Consider the following 16,366-nt stretch of genomic DNA (forward strand, 5'->3'; position numbering starts at 1 on the left):
GCCCTTGAACCAAGACTTGGCTACACCTCTCCTCTCTTGCAGGTCCAGAATGGAGATCATGCTCACTGAAGCACCTGCCTCCAGGAAGGGCACTTAGGTGTCTTGAGACTGCCCCTCAGGCCATCATCAGGTGGAAACCATGTTTGTACAGATGCTACGTAGATACGGACTTGGTGGCAATTACATGATACGTATTTCCTGGATAAATAAGCCTGAAGGGCATAAATGAGAACCACTGCCTGTTCCTCCACCCCTTCCAGTAGACAGCCCTAAGAGATGAGGAGACAAGTCTGCACTTGCTGTGCCAGCCCCTCTCCCCTTCTCCTCCAAACCTGCTGTTCTAGCTTCACCTCTCTGCTAATCCCTTCTTACCTCAGTTGTCAGACACCTGCTGGCCAGATTCAGTTGTATCCTCATCCTCCCTCAACTGTGATCTGCCCTTAGCACAGGTGCTCTCTCCCTCCTGCTTGGCGCACTTTCTTCTGGGCCCACCCTTTCCTGGTTCCCCTCCCTTACCCACCACTGGGCCCCCTTGCTGGTCCCTTCTTGCCCTAATTTTAGAACCTGGCTCCAGGACACAGTCTTCAGGTCTCTCTCTTGCTCACTTCCCTAGGTGATCTTTCTCATTCCGAGCATTTAAATATGATAAGCTCCCCTTCCCCCTACCATTATGTGTCCTGCTTTGTATTTGACCCTGTTCCACCTCTCTACCGAATATATCCTGAAAAAACTCATTACGGATTTTTCACCCAAACCTGTGCCTCCAGTAGCTTCCCCCAACCTCAGTCAGTGGCTTTTTCATTTTTGCATGTATCTTGGATAGAGGTTTTCCCTCACTGCTGTATACATTCTGCTTCTCTCCTCCTGCTTCCAAATCTCTGGGCTGCTCTCCTGTGTTCCTTGTTGACCCACAGCCCTAGGTGCTATCCAGCAGGCTTCTTGCTGCTGTCTGCTTCCTGCTTCTCCATCTGCCCCTTTCTCCTCGCTCCCCTATGTATCTTCTGTTTCCTTCTGAGTGCCAGTGTTTATTCTCTTGCTGTTCTATTCTTCTTTCAGCCCCATGTCATGGCTCTGTATTTTCCTCTGATTGAATCCCTCCTGGCTTGGCTAGAAAGACCATTAATTTGCTCTGCAGAAAGCCCAATTATGAGCCTGGGAAGAGCAGCCTTCATGCAGGGACACTTCCAATACTTGCTATTCCGAGAGAATGGAAGCGATTAACCATCCCATCCTCCCTGGTACATTTCATAAATGGCACCCATGACAGCAAGGACCCCCATAGCCTTTACCACTGACTGTTACCACCAGCCATGCTCAGGGATCTCAGTGGTTCAGGAAACCTCACAATTGTTACCAGCCCCAGGGGGAAAACTGTTCACGCAGTGATCTCTACATTGCCGTAAATTTGTCAATTTAGGTCTAGAGCGTAAATTTTACTTTCCCAGATTGGGGAGTTGTTTAGACAAATATGCCTATAAAAACAGAATTGGATCTATCCTTTTATACATGGCATGATATTGTAAAGTCCTTGATATTGTGGGTGGAAAAATCACTGAATATTTTGAACTTGAACTCTTCTGCCATGTTAGCGATGTAGCCACTGCCCGGGCTGTAGTAAATTGATTCAGTTGGGGAGGATTCCCAGTGAACGCTGCTGTGGTTGATTGAGAACTGTGTCTTGACATTCTTCAAGAAATATTTTTACAGACAGTTCATTCAGAACATAAGTAGATGTGAAAATGACTTTATAGTTGGATGGCCTAAATGGTTGGTTCATGCAACGATTCATGCGGCTTTAGGAATACCCTGCCCAGGAACACCAGAACATCTGTTTAAAAATGTCCTGTGTCCAGTTGACCCAGGTACCTGTTGTTAGGAAGCTGGCAATCAATCAAGCATGCTAGGAAGTGATGCCCTAGAGGCACCCACTCCCTGGGCCTGGTCAGCCTGTTTCCCTTTCTGCGTGTCAACTACCTCATTGCTTCTTAGCGTTTGCGTTCTTAAGTGGAAAGAGGGCATAAAGGCAGTGGGGGTTCAGGTTCACTCCCTGTAGGTTCTCTAAGAAAAGATAGGAAAGGATGAGAACTTGAAATTGCTGTGGATTTATGTTCTGTATCCGGTGCTAGGATTCTAACTACTAACTCTGAAGTGTGTTATTTTGTTGGCCAGGATGACAGCCAAGTAAGTCTGTGTCAGTGTGTCAGGTGCAGGATAGAATCCTCCCTCTTGTGCCTGAGGAAGGTACATTTGATTCAGGCTGGCTTGGGTTGAGGGTAAGTTTCTGGCCACAGAATAGAGCACATTGTCAAAATAAGCCATAAGCCACCAACTCACACAAGAGGAACTAAATTGTTGGACTTAGGTTTAAAAAAGAAGTTACTTAGGAAATAAAACCTAAGCTAAACCTGTATGCTTTCTAAAACCATAAAACTGGTTTTAGAAGCAAACTGGACAAGAAACGAAATATCCCAATAGTTTATCTGAACAAAATAACAACTGAAGTGGCATTTTCTTCCCTTAGAGACCCCAGAAGAGTATGTATATAGCACACTGGCTGTTTCAAATCAACCACTCTGGCCTCATTACTGATGGTGGCTAGGCATTGGGTTCCCATTGAGAACTCCTCAGGGTTTGGTTCTTTTATGAGTTAGGCAGGGCTGTTAACATTGTGGCTTCTTTACTTGTGGGGAAATTAAAGTAGAGTGGCCAAAGGGCCTTGCTTGCATTTACACAGGTATTGGAGTTGGGCCTAGACACCAAGTCTTCTGGTACATGGTGTCGTGGAACTTTTTTGCCCTGAGGAGCACCCAGGAGAGCATTGGTATTTGTTCTCTCTCCCCAGGAGCTGTGGGGAGAGAGCTGGGGCACTGAGGCTGCTAACAGAAGCATCTTCAGGAGATAGCTGTGGGTGCCCAAGGCTCTCTGCTTCTCACCCTGAGGACTCCCTGTTGGAAACTCCAAGTAGGGAGCATCATTGAGAAGGAGTCTTGGTGAAAATCCACGGATCCTCTTCCCTAGAGCCTCGACTTGCCACTCTCTGATAACGATAACCCTGGAACTACAAGCTGTTGTCTTATTTAGAAATTTTCAAAATCTTTTGTGTTTTTGTCCAAAGCGTTCTCTTTAATTGCTGTTTTATTCCTGCAATTAGGTAAAACTGATCTAGAGTCTAGCAGTTTTTTCAAGATGATTATGACCATCAGGGTTTGTCTCTCTGTGTTTTCCAGACATTCTAAGTGAGAATCTTCACATCATCTAGGAAAATGGTGGCCCTGTCCTTAAAGATTTGTGTCCGCCACTGCAATGTGGTAAAGACCATGCAGTTTGAACCATCTACAGCCGTGTACGATGCATGTCGAGTCATTCGGGAACGGGTACCTGAGGCGCAAACTGGCCAAGGTAAGCCATTGGTTATTCACCAGCTTCCTGAAATGTGTTTGTATGTTCTTTACCTAGTGGCTAAAGAAACAGATGCTCTGAGTGGTACCCAAACCACCTAGTCTGTATGCTTCAAATGAAATGTCTTCTTAGCCTAGACACTACTTGCCTCCCAACTGAGTTTTGTGATGACAGTGGCCAAAACTGCCATTGAATTGTCATTGTCACGCCCATCATCATGACCCTTCCATACATGAGCATCGCTTTCTCTGGTTTACAAGTCACCTTTTGATACTTGATCTCATTTACCCCACGAAGTACAAATGTACCTCGTCCAGCGGTTACTGCTTTATGTATAACCGGAGCCCTCTTTTCCTGGAGGAGGCTGGAACTGCCATCAGAACACACAACAAGCCTTACATTTCAAGTACTTTGAAGGGGCTCTGTAAACTTTATCTCCAACATTAAAGGGAGTGGGGAGCCTCTATGAATGTGTGTTTTGTTTCCTGTTAGTTTGAACTGCTAACCACTATTAATCCAAGTTTAAACAACGGCCATTCATACGGTTTTTATTTTCCATTTCCCTTTCTCTACTCTCTACATTTCCTTCCTTTATTTTTGTTTGATTGGCATTTGGGAAATTGGGATTATTCCCAAGTTGATAAGCCTTTACTGTGAAAACAGGATAAAACTTAAAAATTAGAAACATGAGGGGCGCCTGGGTGTCTTAGTCGGTTAAGCATCTGACTCTTGATTTCCACTCAGGTCATGATCTCACAGTTTGTGAGTTCAAGCCCTGTGTCGGGCTCTGCACTGACAGTGAAGAGCCTGCTTGGGATCCTCCCTCTATCTCTATGCCTTTCTGTCTCACATGCACAAAATGAGTAATACATAAACAAACTTTAAAAATTTATTAAAAAATTGGAAGCATGAAAGTCAAATATTCAAAGATGATTAAATGTAGGCATTGATTTTCTCAAAAAGATGTCCTAAAACTGCCAAACTTTTGGTCCAAAAGCATTATTTATATTACTTAAAACACTGTTATTTCTAGATTGCCCAAAAATAAAAATACCCCATCCCCAAACTTACTCCAAATTTTGGTTGTCCAATCATTTCTCGTGTCTTTTCTTTTACTCTTTTTCTCCCAGATTAAAAAAAATGTCTTTGGGCTGGATTGCTGTTTAGCTCTGGTGAAGATGAAACCCTATATAGATCTTGGAGTTGTCTTTCTAAGAAACATTAGGATCTAGGACCCTCATTTGGGTCTCTGAGATTACCTTGAATTACATTCAAGAAAACAGAAGTCTTTATTACACTTATTTATTTTTAAAGATCTATGTTGTGTGTGTGTGTGTGTGTGTGTGTGTGTGTGTGTGTGTGTGTGTGTATGTAATCTCTGTACCCAAAGTGGGCCTCGCACTCCTGACCCTGAGATTAAGATTTGCATGCTCTCCTAACTGAGCCAGCGAGGTGCCCCAAGACAGAAGTCTTTAGACAGGAAATGATACTGCTTTCCTCCTGCCGCCACGTTCTTATACTTCCTGATCATCTTATGGGATTTCTGTGGAGAACACAGAGCTGTTTTCCAACTGTATTCATAATTTAGTGGAATGGGGGGCAGAGTCTTCCTCTCACTGGCCACTCTTGCTTGACTTTTATAATGCTTTGTTGGGGGTGATGGAGGGATTATTTGAAGTGTAAAAGGCTCTATTGGCCTCTCTCTGCCTCAGTGGCCTTGGGCTTAAGTGGTCACTTCCTTAGTTTCTCCATGGCTATCTTGTCATTCGTCATTGGTTCTCTGCCTGGTTTTTATATAGCAAGTGATAGGGAACAAAGCCCAGTGCATAAAATAGAAATTTGGACTGCTCTGTTCTTGATGTTTGCTTAAACTGTAGACATTGCTGCTGCCCACTCTTTTTAAAAAACATGAACCTTCTCTGTGGGTGTTGATTTTACAGCTCACGTCTCATTCTTCCTCATCTGCTTTAGCCCATTGGCTTGCTCGCATTGTCAAAACGAAACCTGTCTGGTAAAAGGAGGGTACCCACATCCTGCCAAATCAGCAGACTCCGGGCTTGGAAGTCCATGATGGTTACATTGTCATTCTGTCTTTTATTTTTCTCTCTTCTCCTTATCTTCCAGCTTCTGATTATGGGCTGTTTCTCTCAGATGAAGACCCCAGGAAAGGAATTTGGCTGGAAGCAGGCAGAACACTGGATTACTACATGTTGCGAAATGGGGTATGCTGGAGATGTCATGTTTTTTTGTGTGTGTTTTTGGTCACTTTGTCTCGGCTTTCCATAGAAGCCAATATATTAGTATGCCTCAAAGCAAAAGGGAGACCCAGCAATCTGTTTTGCTTCAAGGGCAACTTATTCATTGTTTTGATGTAACGTACTCTGTAAGGGTTGTACAGGTAGCGATAGAAAATATCAGCAGTCCAGATTCTTGAAACTCCACAGAGTAATTAAAGCAGCTTGGGGTTAGTGCTTACAGCTGTTGGTACATGCCATGGTTGGACTTGGTAGTTACAAAATAAGACACAGCATCTTTCTGTATAGGAAGTATCCCAGTGACTGATGATAAAAGGTAAGGGTAAATTAGTGGTGAAAAAAAAAAATCCTAAAGGTAGTCAGATATTGAATATTAATCAGAATTCTGTTTTTTTTTAAAGAAAATTCATATTAGAGGTAAGCTTAATAACAATCAGTAACAGTAACAAAACATGATTTTGTTGGGAAGTACAGAGAGGTAATGAGTAAAAAGTGTTGTATAGTCTGCTCAGTTTAACGTCTGAGAGAATGGGTTTTAGCGTATGGAATGCAGATATCAGACTGCTGAGTATTCCATAAAGTACCAAGTAATTTTCCGTTGCATAATTCTATCGTTAAGAAATAAGTTAAGGGGCGCCTGGGTGGCTCAGTCGGTTAAGCGTCCGACTTCAGCTCAGGTCACGATCTCGCGGTCCGCGAGTTCAAGCCCCGCGTCAGGCTCTGGGCTGATGGCTCAGAGCCTGGAGCTTGCTTCCGATTCTGTGTCTCCCTCTCTCTCTGCCCCTCCCCCGTTCATGCTGTGTCTCTCTCTGTCTCAAAAATAAACGTTAAAAAAAATTAAAAAAAAAAAAAAGAAAGAAAGTTAAAAAAAGGTCTCTCATTTAAAAGTGACTTCCAGGCCCACTACCCCTGTTTGATCTTGACATTATGGTGCAAATCACTTCTCTGGGGTCTGATGCCACCACTGTAAAGAAACATGGGGCCATTATTTATTCCTTCATGACATATGTATTAGAAACTGCCTGTAACTGTAAGATAATTGGAGAAGCACACCACTGTCTTTTTCAATGACAAGTAGAAATTTGCCTCTGCTAATTCTCTTCAAAGCAGATCATCCACAGTCTTTCAGGGAGACATCAGCTACTTTAAATTAACAGAGGTTAGTTTTCAAGAACCGTAAGCTAGAAAAAGTACTTCTCCGGGCACAGTTTCACTATCAGATTTTTAAGAAACCTTTATGGAAGCAGTTAATTGTTAGCATGGGAGTTTCTGTATTAGTGGCAAAAATCTCATGAAAACTTAGCAGGAGGAAATCAGAGTGCTAGGAAAAATTAAATTTTTTTACAGAAGAGGGTCCAAGTTGATGACCTAACTTCCCATGTAGTGTGAAAAGCTGGTGTGGTTCTGCCCTAGGATATTTTGGAATATAAAAAGAAACAGAGACCTCAGAAAATCCGGATGCTGGATGGATCCGTGAAAACGGTGATGGTGGATGACTCTAAGACTGTTGGGGAGCTCCTGGTTACCATTTGCAGCAGGATCGGTGAGTATTGGCATGCCTGGGTTCCAGTTTTTGTTTGGCCACTAATTACATGCCTGTTCCTTTTTCATCCCCATTTGGTGTCTTACCCACTGATTTCCTCCCATTCCTGAGACACTGCTCTCTAAATATGTAAAGCCACTAACTGTTATTGTAAACACATGAACGTCTCACTGAGTCAAAACTGAGAGATTTTATTTCCCTTTCAAAAACAAAAGGAACTTTTTTTTTTTTGAGCAGAAATATATCCCTTTATTATCTCTCAGTATCTTTTTTTAAGATAAAATTTACTGTCAAGTTGGCTAACATATAGTGTACACCGTGTGCTCTTGGGGTTTGGGAGTAGATTCCTGTGATTCATCGCTTACATACAACACCCAGTGCTCATCCCAACAAGTGCCCCCTCGGTGCCCGTCACCCATTGTCCCCTCCCCCACCCCCTCCCATCAACCCTCAGTTTGTTCTCTGTATTTAAGAGTCTCTCAAGGTTTGCCTCCCTCCCTCTCTGTAACTATTCAAAAGGAACCTTTTAATTGAAGATAGTATGTTTTAAATCCTATAATTTAGTTTCCTGCCCATGGCTGAGCTTCTGTATAAGCATTACTGACATCCAGTATTTCCTTGAAGACTGATAGGGACAGCCCATACAATTGATTGCTACACAACTTTTCTTCTTGTAGCTTCTCTTAATGCTCTCAGAGAACAAGTGTGTCTGCTTTTTGCATGAAGCCCTTCAGATGTTTGGAGAAAGTAGACTGGCCTGTCTTAGTCTTCTCTCCATGCAAAGGAAGACGTGCTCTTTCAGCAGCCACTGCTTGGTTGACATTGCCTTGCCTTGTTCTGCATGATCTCTACTCCATACTTGTTTGTCGAAAACTAGGAGAATCGAATGTGACCTTTTAAACATGGCTTCATTAGCTGAAAAGCCACCCTTTCGGCCAGTTTCTCGACGTGTGCTCCATGGGTGGCTCCCTGATCCTTTGCTGCAGGGGGCGGCTCTGAGTACCACAGGGTGCCCGGCTGGAAGGAGTGACAGGTTCATAATCCCTGGTAATTGTAACCTCATTTCTATTTTTAGGAATAACGAACTATGAAGAATATTCTTTAATCCAAGAAACGATTGAGGAAAAGAAAGAGGAAGGGACGGGTACGCTAAAAAAAGACAGGACACTGTTGCGAGACGAGAGGAAGATGGAGAAGCTGAAGGCAAAACTCCACACGGATGATGACCGTGAGTGTCTGAGAAGGAAATGTGGGCCGGGCGCACGAGGGGCCTCACCTACCTCCCTTCACCTGTGGGACCCAGGGCAGGAGTTTTCTGTTGATTCATTCCCTCTATAAATATCTTGGTCTGTGGCACTCAAAGACCTTAAAAAGGGGGAAAAAATGACTCTGGTGTCATTTCACATCTAAAAAAGTAATCTCATAAACAAATTATGTTCACACTGTTTTCTAAAAAAGCTTCCTATTTGTTTGAACTGGGGTCCAAACAAGGTTGGATGATGTGACACCTCTTTTAGTCTCCAACTTTGCCTCCACCTCTCTCTCTCTCTCTCTTTTTTTTTTTTCCTTGCAGTTTCTGGAAAGAAAAAAAACAGATAGTTATTTGTATAGAGTTTTCTACAATCTGGATTTTATTGGTTGTGGTATCAGCTAACATGTACTTCTGTCTCTTGTAACCCCTGGGATCTGGAGACTTGATCAGATTCGTGTGTGTGTGTGTGTGTGTGTGTGTGTGTGTGTGCGTGCATGTGTGTGTGTGTATACATTTAAAGTAAAGACTCCTTCTGTGGTGTAGTGTACGTCCAGCAGAGGGTTGTATCTGGTTTTTGTCCTTTTTTGTGATGTTAATAGCCATCGGTGACCATTGCTGACATCCATTATTTCTTAGAGGTTACAAAATGGTAATTATATTATAGGAAAGTTGTCCTCTGTGGACACACAGTTAATATTTGGAAAAGCCAATATGTACACCCCATGCGTCCCCAAAGCCTATGCTACGTGCACCTGGTTGCAGGACATTCCCCATCCCACCGAGGATCATGCACAGTTCATGTAGACCTTTCCAGGCTCCTTCTTTCATTGTCCTTGCTGCTGCATTGGGAAGATGACATCGTTGTCATTACGTTTATTGATCTTCAGTGGGGCTTTCATTTCCTCTGACCCTTTCTCCATTCTTTTTTTTTTTTTCACTTCATTTGATTTCCAGTTGCATATTTCTTTCCAAGTGAGATGATGGTAGACAAATCCTGAGGATTTTTATAATGTGCATGATACTCTCTCAGGTTCTGCAGGAGATGAGATCACTCCCGCACATTCCCTGTGCTGAAGTTGGTTGTAACCCAGTGAGGCTTGTAATGCTTTCTTATTCACAAGTTGTGTGCTAAGCCCAGGGAGGCTTTTGGGAGTGAGAGCTGTAGAAAATATAGAGGGGTGATCCATTCCTGTGCACCCAGATAACAGGTGAGCATTTTCTGGGATGAGATTCAAACTGGGCCACAGGCAGGGTTCCACCATCCCTGATCCCTCAGTGTCCTGCCCTTCCCTCCCCCTTCCCTCCCCATGACTTTTATTTTCCTCCTCTTTTCTGCCTAAGGGTGGAGGTAACTCCTGATACTCAGTTTATAAATTATTTCACATAATGAGACTGAAGTATCCAGTATTGACTTAAAGGAAAATGCTAACTTGGCTGTCTTGGCATAAAGCATTGATTTTCTTATGACTGTGGGGCTTTAACGAACTTGAGGAATGGCTGGGAATTGGCTCTCCTTTGGTGTTTGGTGCGTCACATGGTACATGATGGCGTATGTGAAATTATTTTGCAAAGTTAAAAAGCACAGTTCTAATAGAAGTACTTATAACTGAATATCGGTGTTCCAGAAATCCGCTTCTCTTTTGATAAATCCCTTCAAACTAAGAGGAAGAAGAAACCCAATTCTTAGATCTGTCTTGTTGTGTTGCAGTAAATTGGCTGGATCACAGCCGAACATTCAGAGAACAAGGGGTAGATGAACATGAAACGTTGCTGCTTAGAAGGAAGTTCTTCTACTCCGATCAGAATGTGGACTCGAGAGACCCTGTGCAGCTGAACTTGCTTTATGTTCAGGTACAGCATTTAATACTCACTGAAGGTGGGGAGACTTCAAGAAGCTACTGGCTTGTGGTGAAGAGACACTCAGCTGTGGCCTCCATGGTGTTTGTGGCATGTGGTTTCCATCGGGCACTGTTGAGGGATTCCTCACATGTTTGGTTGTGGTGCCTTTCTTTGGCATCTCAGATTGGGACCCGGTGGCTGGTACAATCTCTCTGTCTCTTTTCCTGACTTTGAGACACTTAACTCGCTCACTGTTGAACTAGAGCTTTCTTTGCTGGTGTCTTGAAATACATGTGAATGTTGGCCAAAAAAATCCATATTTCTCATTATTGAAAGATACTCTCTTCATAACCTTTTATGTCTTTACCGTTAACCTATTGTCGAAACTCAGACAAGTCATTGAACTTTTCAGAGCTCGCACTTTGCTAACATGGAAGACGTTGGCTTCACACCAGATGGTCTCCAGTCTTTCTTTGGCTCAAGGAAAACCTCCTCTTTCTTCTTAGATTCTTTCCTTCCCTCCTTCCCTTTCCTCTCCTTCCATTTATCTACTGATCTGCCCTTAGAAATAATGCAGGGATCAGCAAAATGCCGCCATAGCATTGGCTATGTTTGTAAATAAAGTTTTATTGGAATACAGCTCATTTGTTTGTGTTACACACTGGTGAACCCCTTTAGTATCTCGTCACTTTTATATATTTTCTGCAGCTATTCTCATGTTTCAGTGGCAGAATTCAATAGTTGTTACAGAGACCACATGACCTGCAAGGTCTAATATGTTTACTGTCTGGCCTTTTGACGGGAAAAGTTTGCTGACCCTTGAGTTGGTGGGTGCAGGAATGGCATGGAGGGAGGAGGGCTGGGAGGCTAGAAAGAAAGATGGCAAGGCAGTAAGAAAATGCTTGTTGGTTAAAGGCTCAGAGCCATAGCTTAGAGCACCTGTTGGAGAGTGGTCTGGGGATCACCTAACTAGAGAAAGAAAAGACAGAAGAATAAATAGCAGTGATGGGTCAGGAACCGGGAGAAAGACTTCAGACATAGTAAGTTCCTGATTCTGGGACTGTGCAATTTGCTTATTTCCCTTAAATGTCTGTAGTATTGAGTTACTGTCATTGGAGTTCTCTCTCCCCCTGCCAACAACGTGTATTACATTGGCCTTTTTCTGGGGATGGGAATTGGGTTGATTTTGCCTCTAGTTAATTTTTCTCTTGCCTCTTTATTTTTCATACTCACTTCTGAAGCTTTAGTTTTAGTATACCGCGTACTGCTGATGCATTCTATCTATAGGCAATTTGGGGTAAGGACTTGTTTTCCTTTTGTTTTAATCCTGTTGTGCTAGTCACCTGCACAGTCCTGATGCGTCCCATTTGGCTGGCACTTTCCCCTTGCTCCACAGGGAGGGTGTGCTCAGATGAAGAATTGTGTCCCTGGAGAGTTTGCCTTGTTCCCCCAAGCTCCTGATGCTTTTCGCTTCCTCTTGTGTTTCAGGCTCGGGATGATATCCTGAATGGCTCCCACCCTGTCTCCTTCGAGAAAGCTTGTGAGTTTGGAGGATTTCAAGCCCAGATACAATTTGGACCTCATGTGGAACATAAACACAAGCCCGGATTCTTAGAGTAAATAACCTTTTGTTTTTTTCTTTTGTTTTTCTTGTTCTCTGCTCTTCTTTTCAGTGTTTTTGAGCCATATACATAAAATACATACCCTAGTTTCAGTCATTTGTGAGGTTGTTAGCTTTTCCTCAGTTGTGTATAGGATCAAATCTGTGGTCTTTGGGAAAAGCAGGAGGCCTGGAAATTCAGTGCTGGGATGACTATGGAGGCTACTGCTCCAAGTTGGAGCGTGGAGCTTCTATGGAGACCATAGAATCTGTAGTGCTCTGCTTAGATATTGTCTAGTCTGTCCTAGGATATCTCGGGAGTTCCCCAGCGAGCTCAGGCCCTCCATCTTCTGAAACCTCTCCCATCAGCACATCCCTTTTTCACACTGGGCCAGATTTCGTCCTCTTGAATTTCTTTGCAAGACTTTCCTATATTAGAACAACAGAGCATAAAAGAGCTTCACATTCTTTATTACAGTATGAGGAAATCTCCGTTGCTCTGAAAGTGTGGGATACACATTAAATACTTCACTCTTCAGGGCGCCTGGGTGGCTCAGTAGGTTGAGCGTCCGACTTTGGCTCAGGTCGTGATCTCATGGTTCCTGGGTTCGAACCCCGTCTGGCCCTGTACTGACAGCTCAGAGCCTGGAGCCTGCTTCAGATTCTGTATCTCCCTCTCTGTCTGACCCTCCCCTGCTTACTCCCTCCCTCCCTCCCTCCTTCCTTCCTTCCTTCCTTCCTTCCTTCCTTCCTTCCTTCCTTCCTTCCTTCCTTCTCTTTCTCTCTCTCTCTCAAAAAAATATAAACAAGCATTTAAAAAAATTTAAATACTTCACTCTTCCACACATCTGGTCTTTGTCTTGTATAAAATGATGGGATGTTTGGGGGGAGGGCTCAGTACTTGGAGATTTAAGAGAAAGCACCTTTACCTAGAAATGTCCAACAGGACAGACCCAGCCATACTTAGGCTGCTTTAGTTCGAAGTGATCTTGCCCTGTGTTTTGATCAGCTTCTCCAAGGGTTTTGTGTATTTCTTCCTCTGGTAATATTTCTTTACCTATCTCCCCCCACCCCCCCCCCACCTCTTCTGTTTCCTCTTAGCACAGTTGAAACATTTGGTTGAGCAACCCCTTCCCCAATATCCAGAGTGTCTTGACATCAATATCCTGCTGTCATCTAGAATGCAGCTTGTAGAGGCTTTGGTAGCGGGACCTGAGCTGAATGTCAGCTGGGGGCAGACGTCACTTATCTGTAGGGTATGCCAAAATGAGATGTGTTGAGTAGGGCATCAACTGCATTGTGTTCAAGTACATTGAGGAGAAAGGATAACATAAATGCCCACTTGGCCCTTGATCCCACTTTAACTTTGGTGGGAAGTAGCTGGGACCAGCATATGCCCTAGAGTAAGAAGAAAACCTGACTTCTTTGACAGAGGTGACAGAGGTGCTTGGACAACATAGTGTTTGTGCTAAACTGAGTTGTTATCCAAAACAAAACAAAAGAAAAGAAAACACCCTCTCCCCTTATGTTAGTGAATCCCAAGGAACCTATCCAATGTGCTTCTTTGGCCTACAGTATAGGCCTTGAGTGACCTTGAGTCTGAGAATGGCCCTACACATGTCGTGTCACTGACTTTGTTCTGTATTTTCCAAACAAGGCCTATAGTCGAGTGTTCCCAAGGGCCCGTTACTACCCAGTCCTTCTGGCTTCCTTCCTGCAGGAACCATGGGAAGTTTTGCCTTTCTCTGTTCTGTGACACCCCAGATGCCTTACTTGTGTTGGGATTCCAAATGGTATCAGAGCATTGGTATTGCTCTTACAGTGTCTCCTGCAGTTTGGAGGCCTCTGGAAAACCTCATACTTACACTCCAGTAAAAGATGCCCCTTGTCTTACTCTGTGGTATCGAAGGTTAAGCAATCGTGTTCGTCTGTTTCGTTTTTCTGAGATTATAGTAAGAAGCTCATGCCTGTAGTGGTATGTGTATCCTTACTCAGATTCCAAATTAAAACAAGCTTATTATGCCTAGTGGCAATTATTTTTCCTTATGAATTTGATTTACTTTTTAATTAGACCAAATCTAGTCTAGGTAGTGAGGCATTTTCGTTTTATGTAGATGTTTAATTGTATAGATTATTGCATATACTGTTCAGGTAAAGCTTCCTGAGGATATTCGTCTCCTTTTAATTAAAACAAAACAATGGGGTCACATTTTCCTGACTGTGTGTTGGAAATTCAGAATGTTTTCAGGGATAATAAGTCTGAGCTGTCCCTGGTGACTGGCTGGGCCATTTTTGCCAGCCTTTGTTTTTTCCTACCTGGCTCTCCTATGTACTGTGCGCTTGAACGAATTCAGAGTTTAAAAAAAAAAAGGTGAAGAGGTTACACATGTCACAGAGCCAGGTTAAAGATCCAGCCAGGCCAAAATATCAGCCACATAGCTTCTCAATAAGGTACATTAGTGAGTATATTTCTTTCACTGTTTAAAAAATTTGTACAGCACTTTTGCTCAAAGTCTGCCTACTCTGGACCTTTCTGTGAGGTCTGCCACACCTTTCTTCAGATCCTTTAATGGCTTCTGGACTCAGTACCAGCTTGGTGAAGGTATTTATTTAGAACAACGGAAATCGGAGACTCTGGAAGATTTTCAGTTTTCAGAGATTTAAGGATTATTAAATGGCTCCTGTCTGCTCTGCGTATGGGGGAAATAGATGCAAGAGAGACAGAGACAGAAATAAGACACAGAGCCATGGAGAGCTAGAATCCAGAAAACAGCCAGTTGTCCCAGATCGAGTCTGATGCGCTTTATCTCCATGACCCTTTGCTTCAGGTCCTCTGCAAAGAGCCCCAGAAAGGGATATTTTATCAGAGCGTGAAATAGACCCAGCACAATCCAATAATCATGTGCATACTTGATGCTCTTCTGTGGTAAGAAAATGCTTGCAGAGAGCATGCCATCTGGTATTCTTTCACTCCATGAGGACTTCATATGTGTGTTCTATTGTGCCAGGTATAGGAGGACTTAGGATGTGTGTTCTATTGTGCTGGGTATAGGGCAGGTAGGAAAATATATGGTAATTCCTTGCTGTTTTTGAGGCTATAGTCTCCTTGGCAAATCAACATGAAATTGTTACTATGGAGAGGTGAAACTTGGCTCTGATTTTAACTACGTTTTGAATGCAGTGTGGTCTATTTAGGATTTCAAAAGTTGCAGTGCAGGCTATAGAGACTGCTGTGAATTATTTCAAGAAAGGTGGCAAAGGTATGGTGCCAGAAGCAATGTTGATGAAAGAATTTAGCAGAATAGAAGGCAGATGTAAAGAACAATTAGCTCAAAACAGCAGTAACACCAAAACCAGTGTAATAATGACGAACTGCAGGCCCCTTAAAAACATGGTGGAAAACTCGAAAAAGTGATCAGAGTCAAAGCCTTCTATGGATCTTACTGTTATCAAAGAAGGTAAGATGCCCTGATAAACTTTAGACCTTGAATCAAGTGTGTGTGATAAAACTGAGGGCAGTTCCAGGTTATGGGTATAGAGTGTTCACTGTATAAGTCTTTCAACATTTTCTGTGTTGGAGATTTTTCATAATAAAATGTTGGGGAAAGATTCGCAGCTTCAAAGAATAGGAGTAGATAGCATAACTTGAAACCAGTGCCAAGGAGGAAGAGCAGAGAGGAGATACAAACAACTTAACCAATGCAAGAGTAGTTGAGCCAGATGGATTATGGAAACATACCCTATGGTATATAAGATGTACAAATTAAGGGAAATACTTCTAAATATTGGACATCCTAGCAAGAAAAAGTAAATCAAACTATTAATAGAGGCTCTCATATTATATAGCTCTGTACTATTTCTAAAAGACACACATTTTAAGGACAGAGGAAAGTTTAAAGGCATATAGAAAATAATGCCCTAGGAAACTAGTTAAAGCTAGAGAAGCTGTATTTAATGTCACACAAAATAGGACTTAAGACCAAAAAAACTGAAGTAGAGACAGAGAAGGCCATTATAAAGACAGAAGGACCAATTCACCAGGATGATAAGTTGTGAAACCTGTGTGCACCTGACATTAGTTTAAAATAATTAAAGGAAAAAGATAGTATTACAAGGAGAATTTCAGATATACATTTTTAGTGGAACAATTTAGTGTGCTTTACTCAGAGAGTGAAAAGTAAAACAAGATGAGAATAAAAGATTTTAGTCAAGAGAAAGTAATGAAATAGAAATCATAGAATCAACGCAACCCAAAGCTGCTGCTTTGGAAAACTTAATATGTTAATCTCTGGTAAGTTCGATCAAGAAAAAAGAAAAGTAGAAAAAGGCAAAAAAGAAATTATTGGTAATGAAAGTGAGGCAGAACTTCAGATAAACTCGTTTTAAAAATCCTAAGAGAATGAAATGAAAGCTTGAAGCCAAAAAACTAAAAAATAAATTGAAAATAAACACAAAAAGGATGCTGAGAAAATCTGAGT

At 42.5% G+C, this 16,366-nt stretch overlaps 1 protein-coding gene across 5 annotated transcripts in view; it reads left to right on the forward strand.

The window, feature by feature from the left end:
* TLN2 (talin 2) overlaps positions 1–16,366 on the forward strand; it is a 439,937-nt gene that overhangs the window by 237,160 nt on the left and 186,411 nt on the right. For 4 of the 5 annotated variants that reach the window (XM_040492871.1, XM_040492869.1, XM_040492867.1 and 1 more), the window contains 6 exons: positions 3,228–3,399; positions 5,524–5,621; positions 7,068–7,197; positions 8,273–8,425; positions 10,158–10,300; positions 11,777–11,904. In XM_040492871.1, the coding sequence (XP_040348805.1) occupies positions 3,264–3,399; positions 5,524–5,621; positions 7,068–7,197; positions 8,273–8,425; positions 10,158–10,300; positions 11,777–11,904 (788 nt within the window). In that variant the 5' untranslated portion in view covers positions 3,228–3,263. Of the gene's footprint in view, positions 1–42; positions 131–3,227; positions 3,400–5,523; positions 5,622–7,067; positions 7,198–8,272; positions 8,426–10,157; positions 10,301–11,776; positions 11,905–16,366 lie in introns of all 5 variants that reach the window. The other variant, XM_040492868.1, reaches the window with a different exon arrangement.

This window comes from Herpailurus yagouaroundi, unplaced genomic scaffold (assembly GCF_014898765.1).
Source record: "Herpailurus yagouaroundi ecotype Mexico unplaced genomic scaffold, PumYag 184, whole genome shotgun sequence".
Taxonomy (NCBI): domain Eukaryota; kingdom Metazoa; phylum Chordata; class Mammalia; order Carnivora; family Felidae; genus Herpailurus; species Herpailurus yagouaroundi.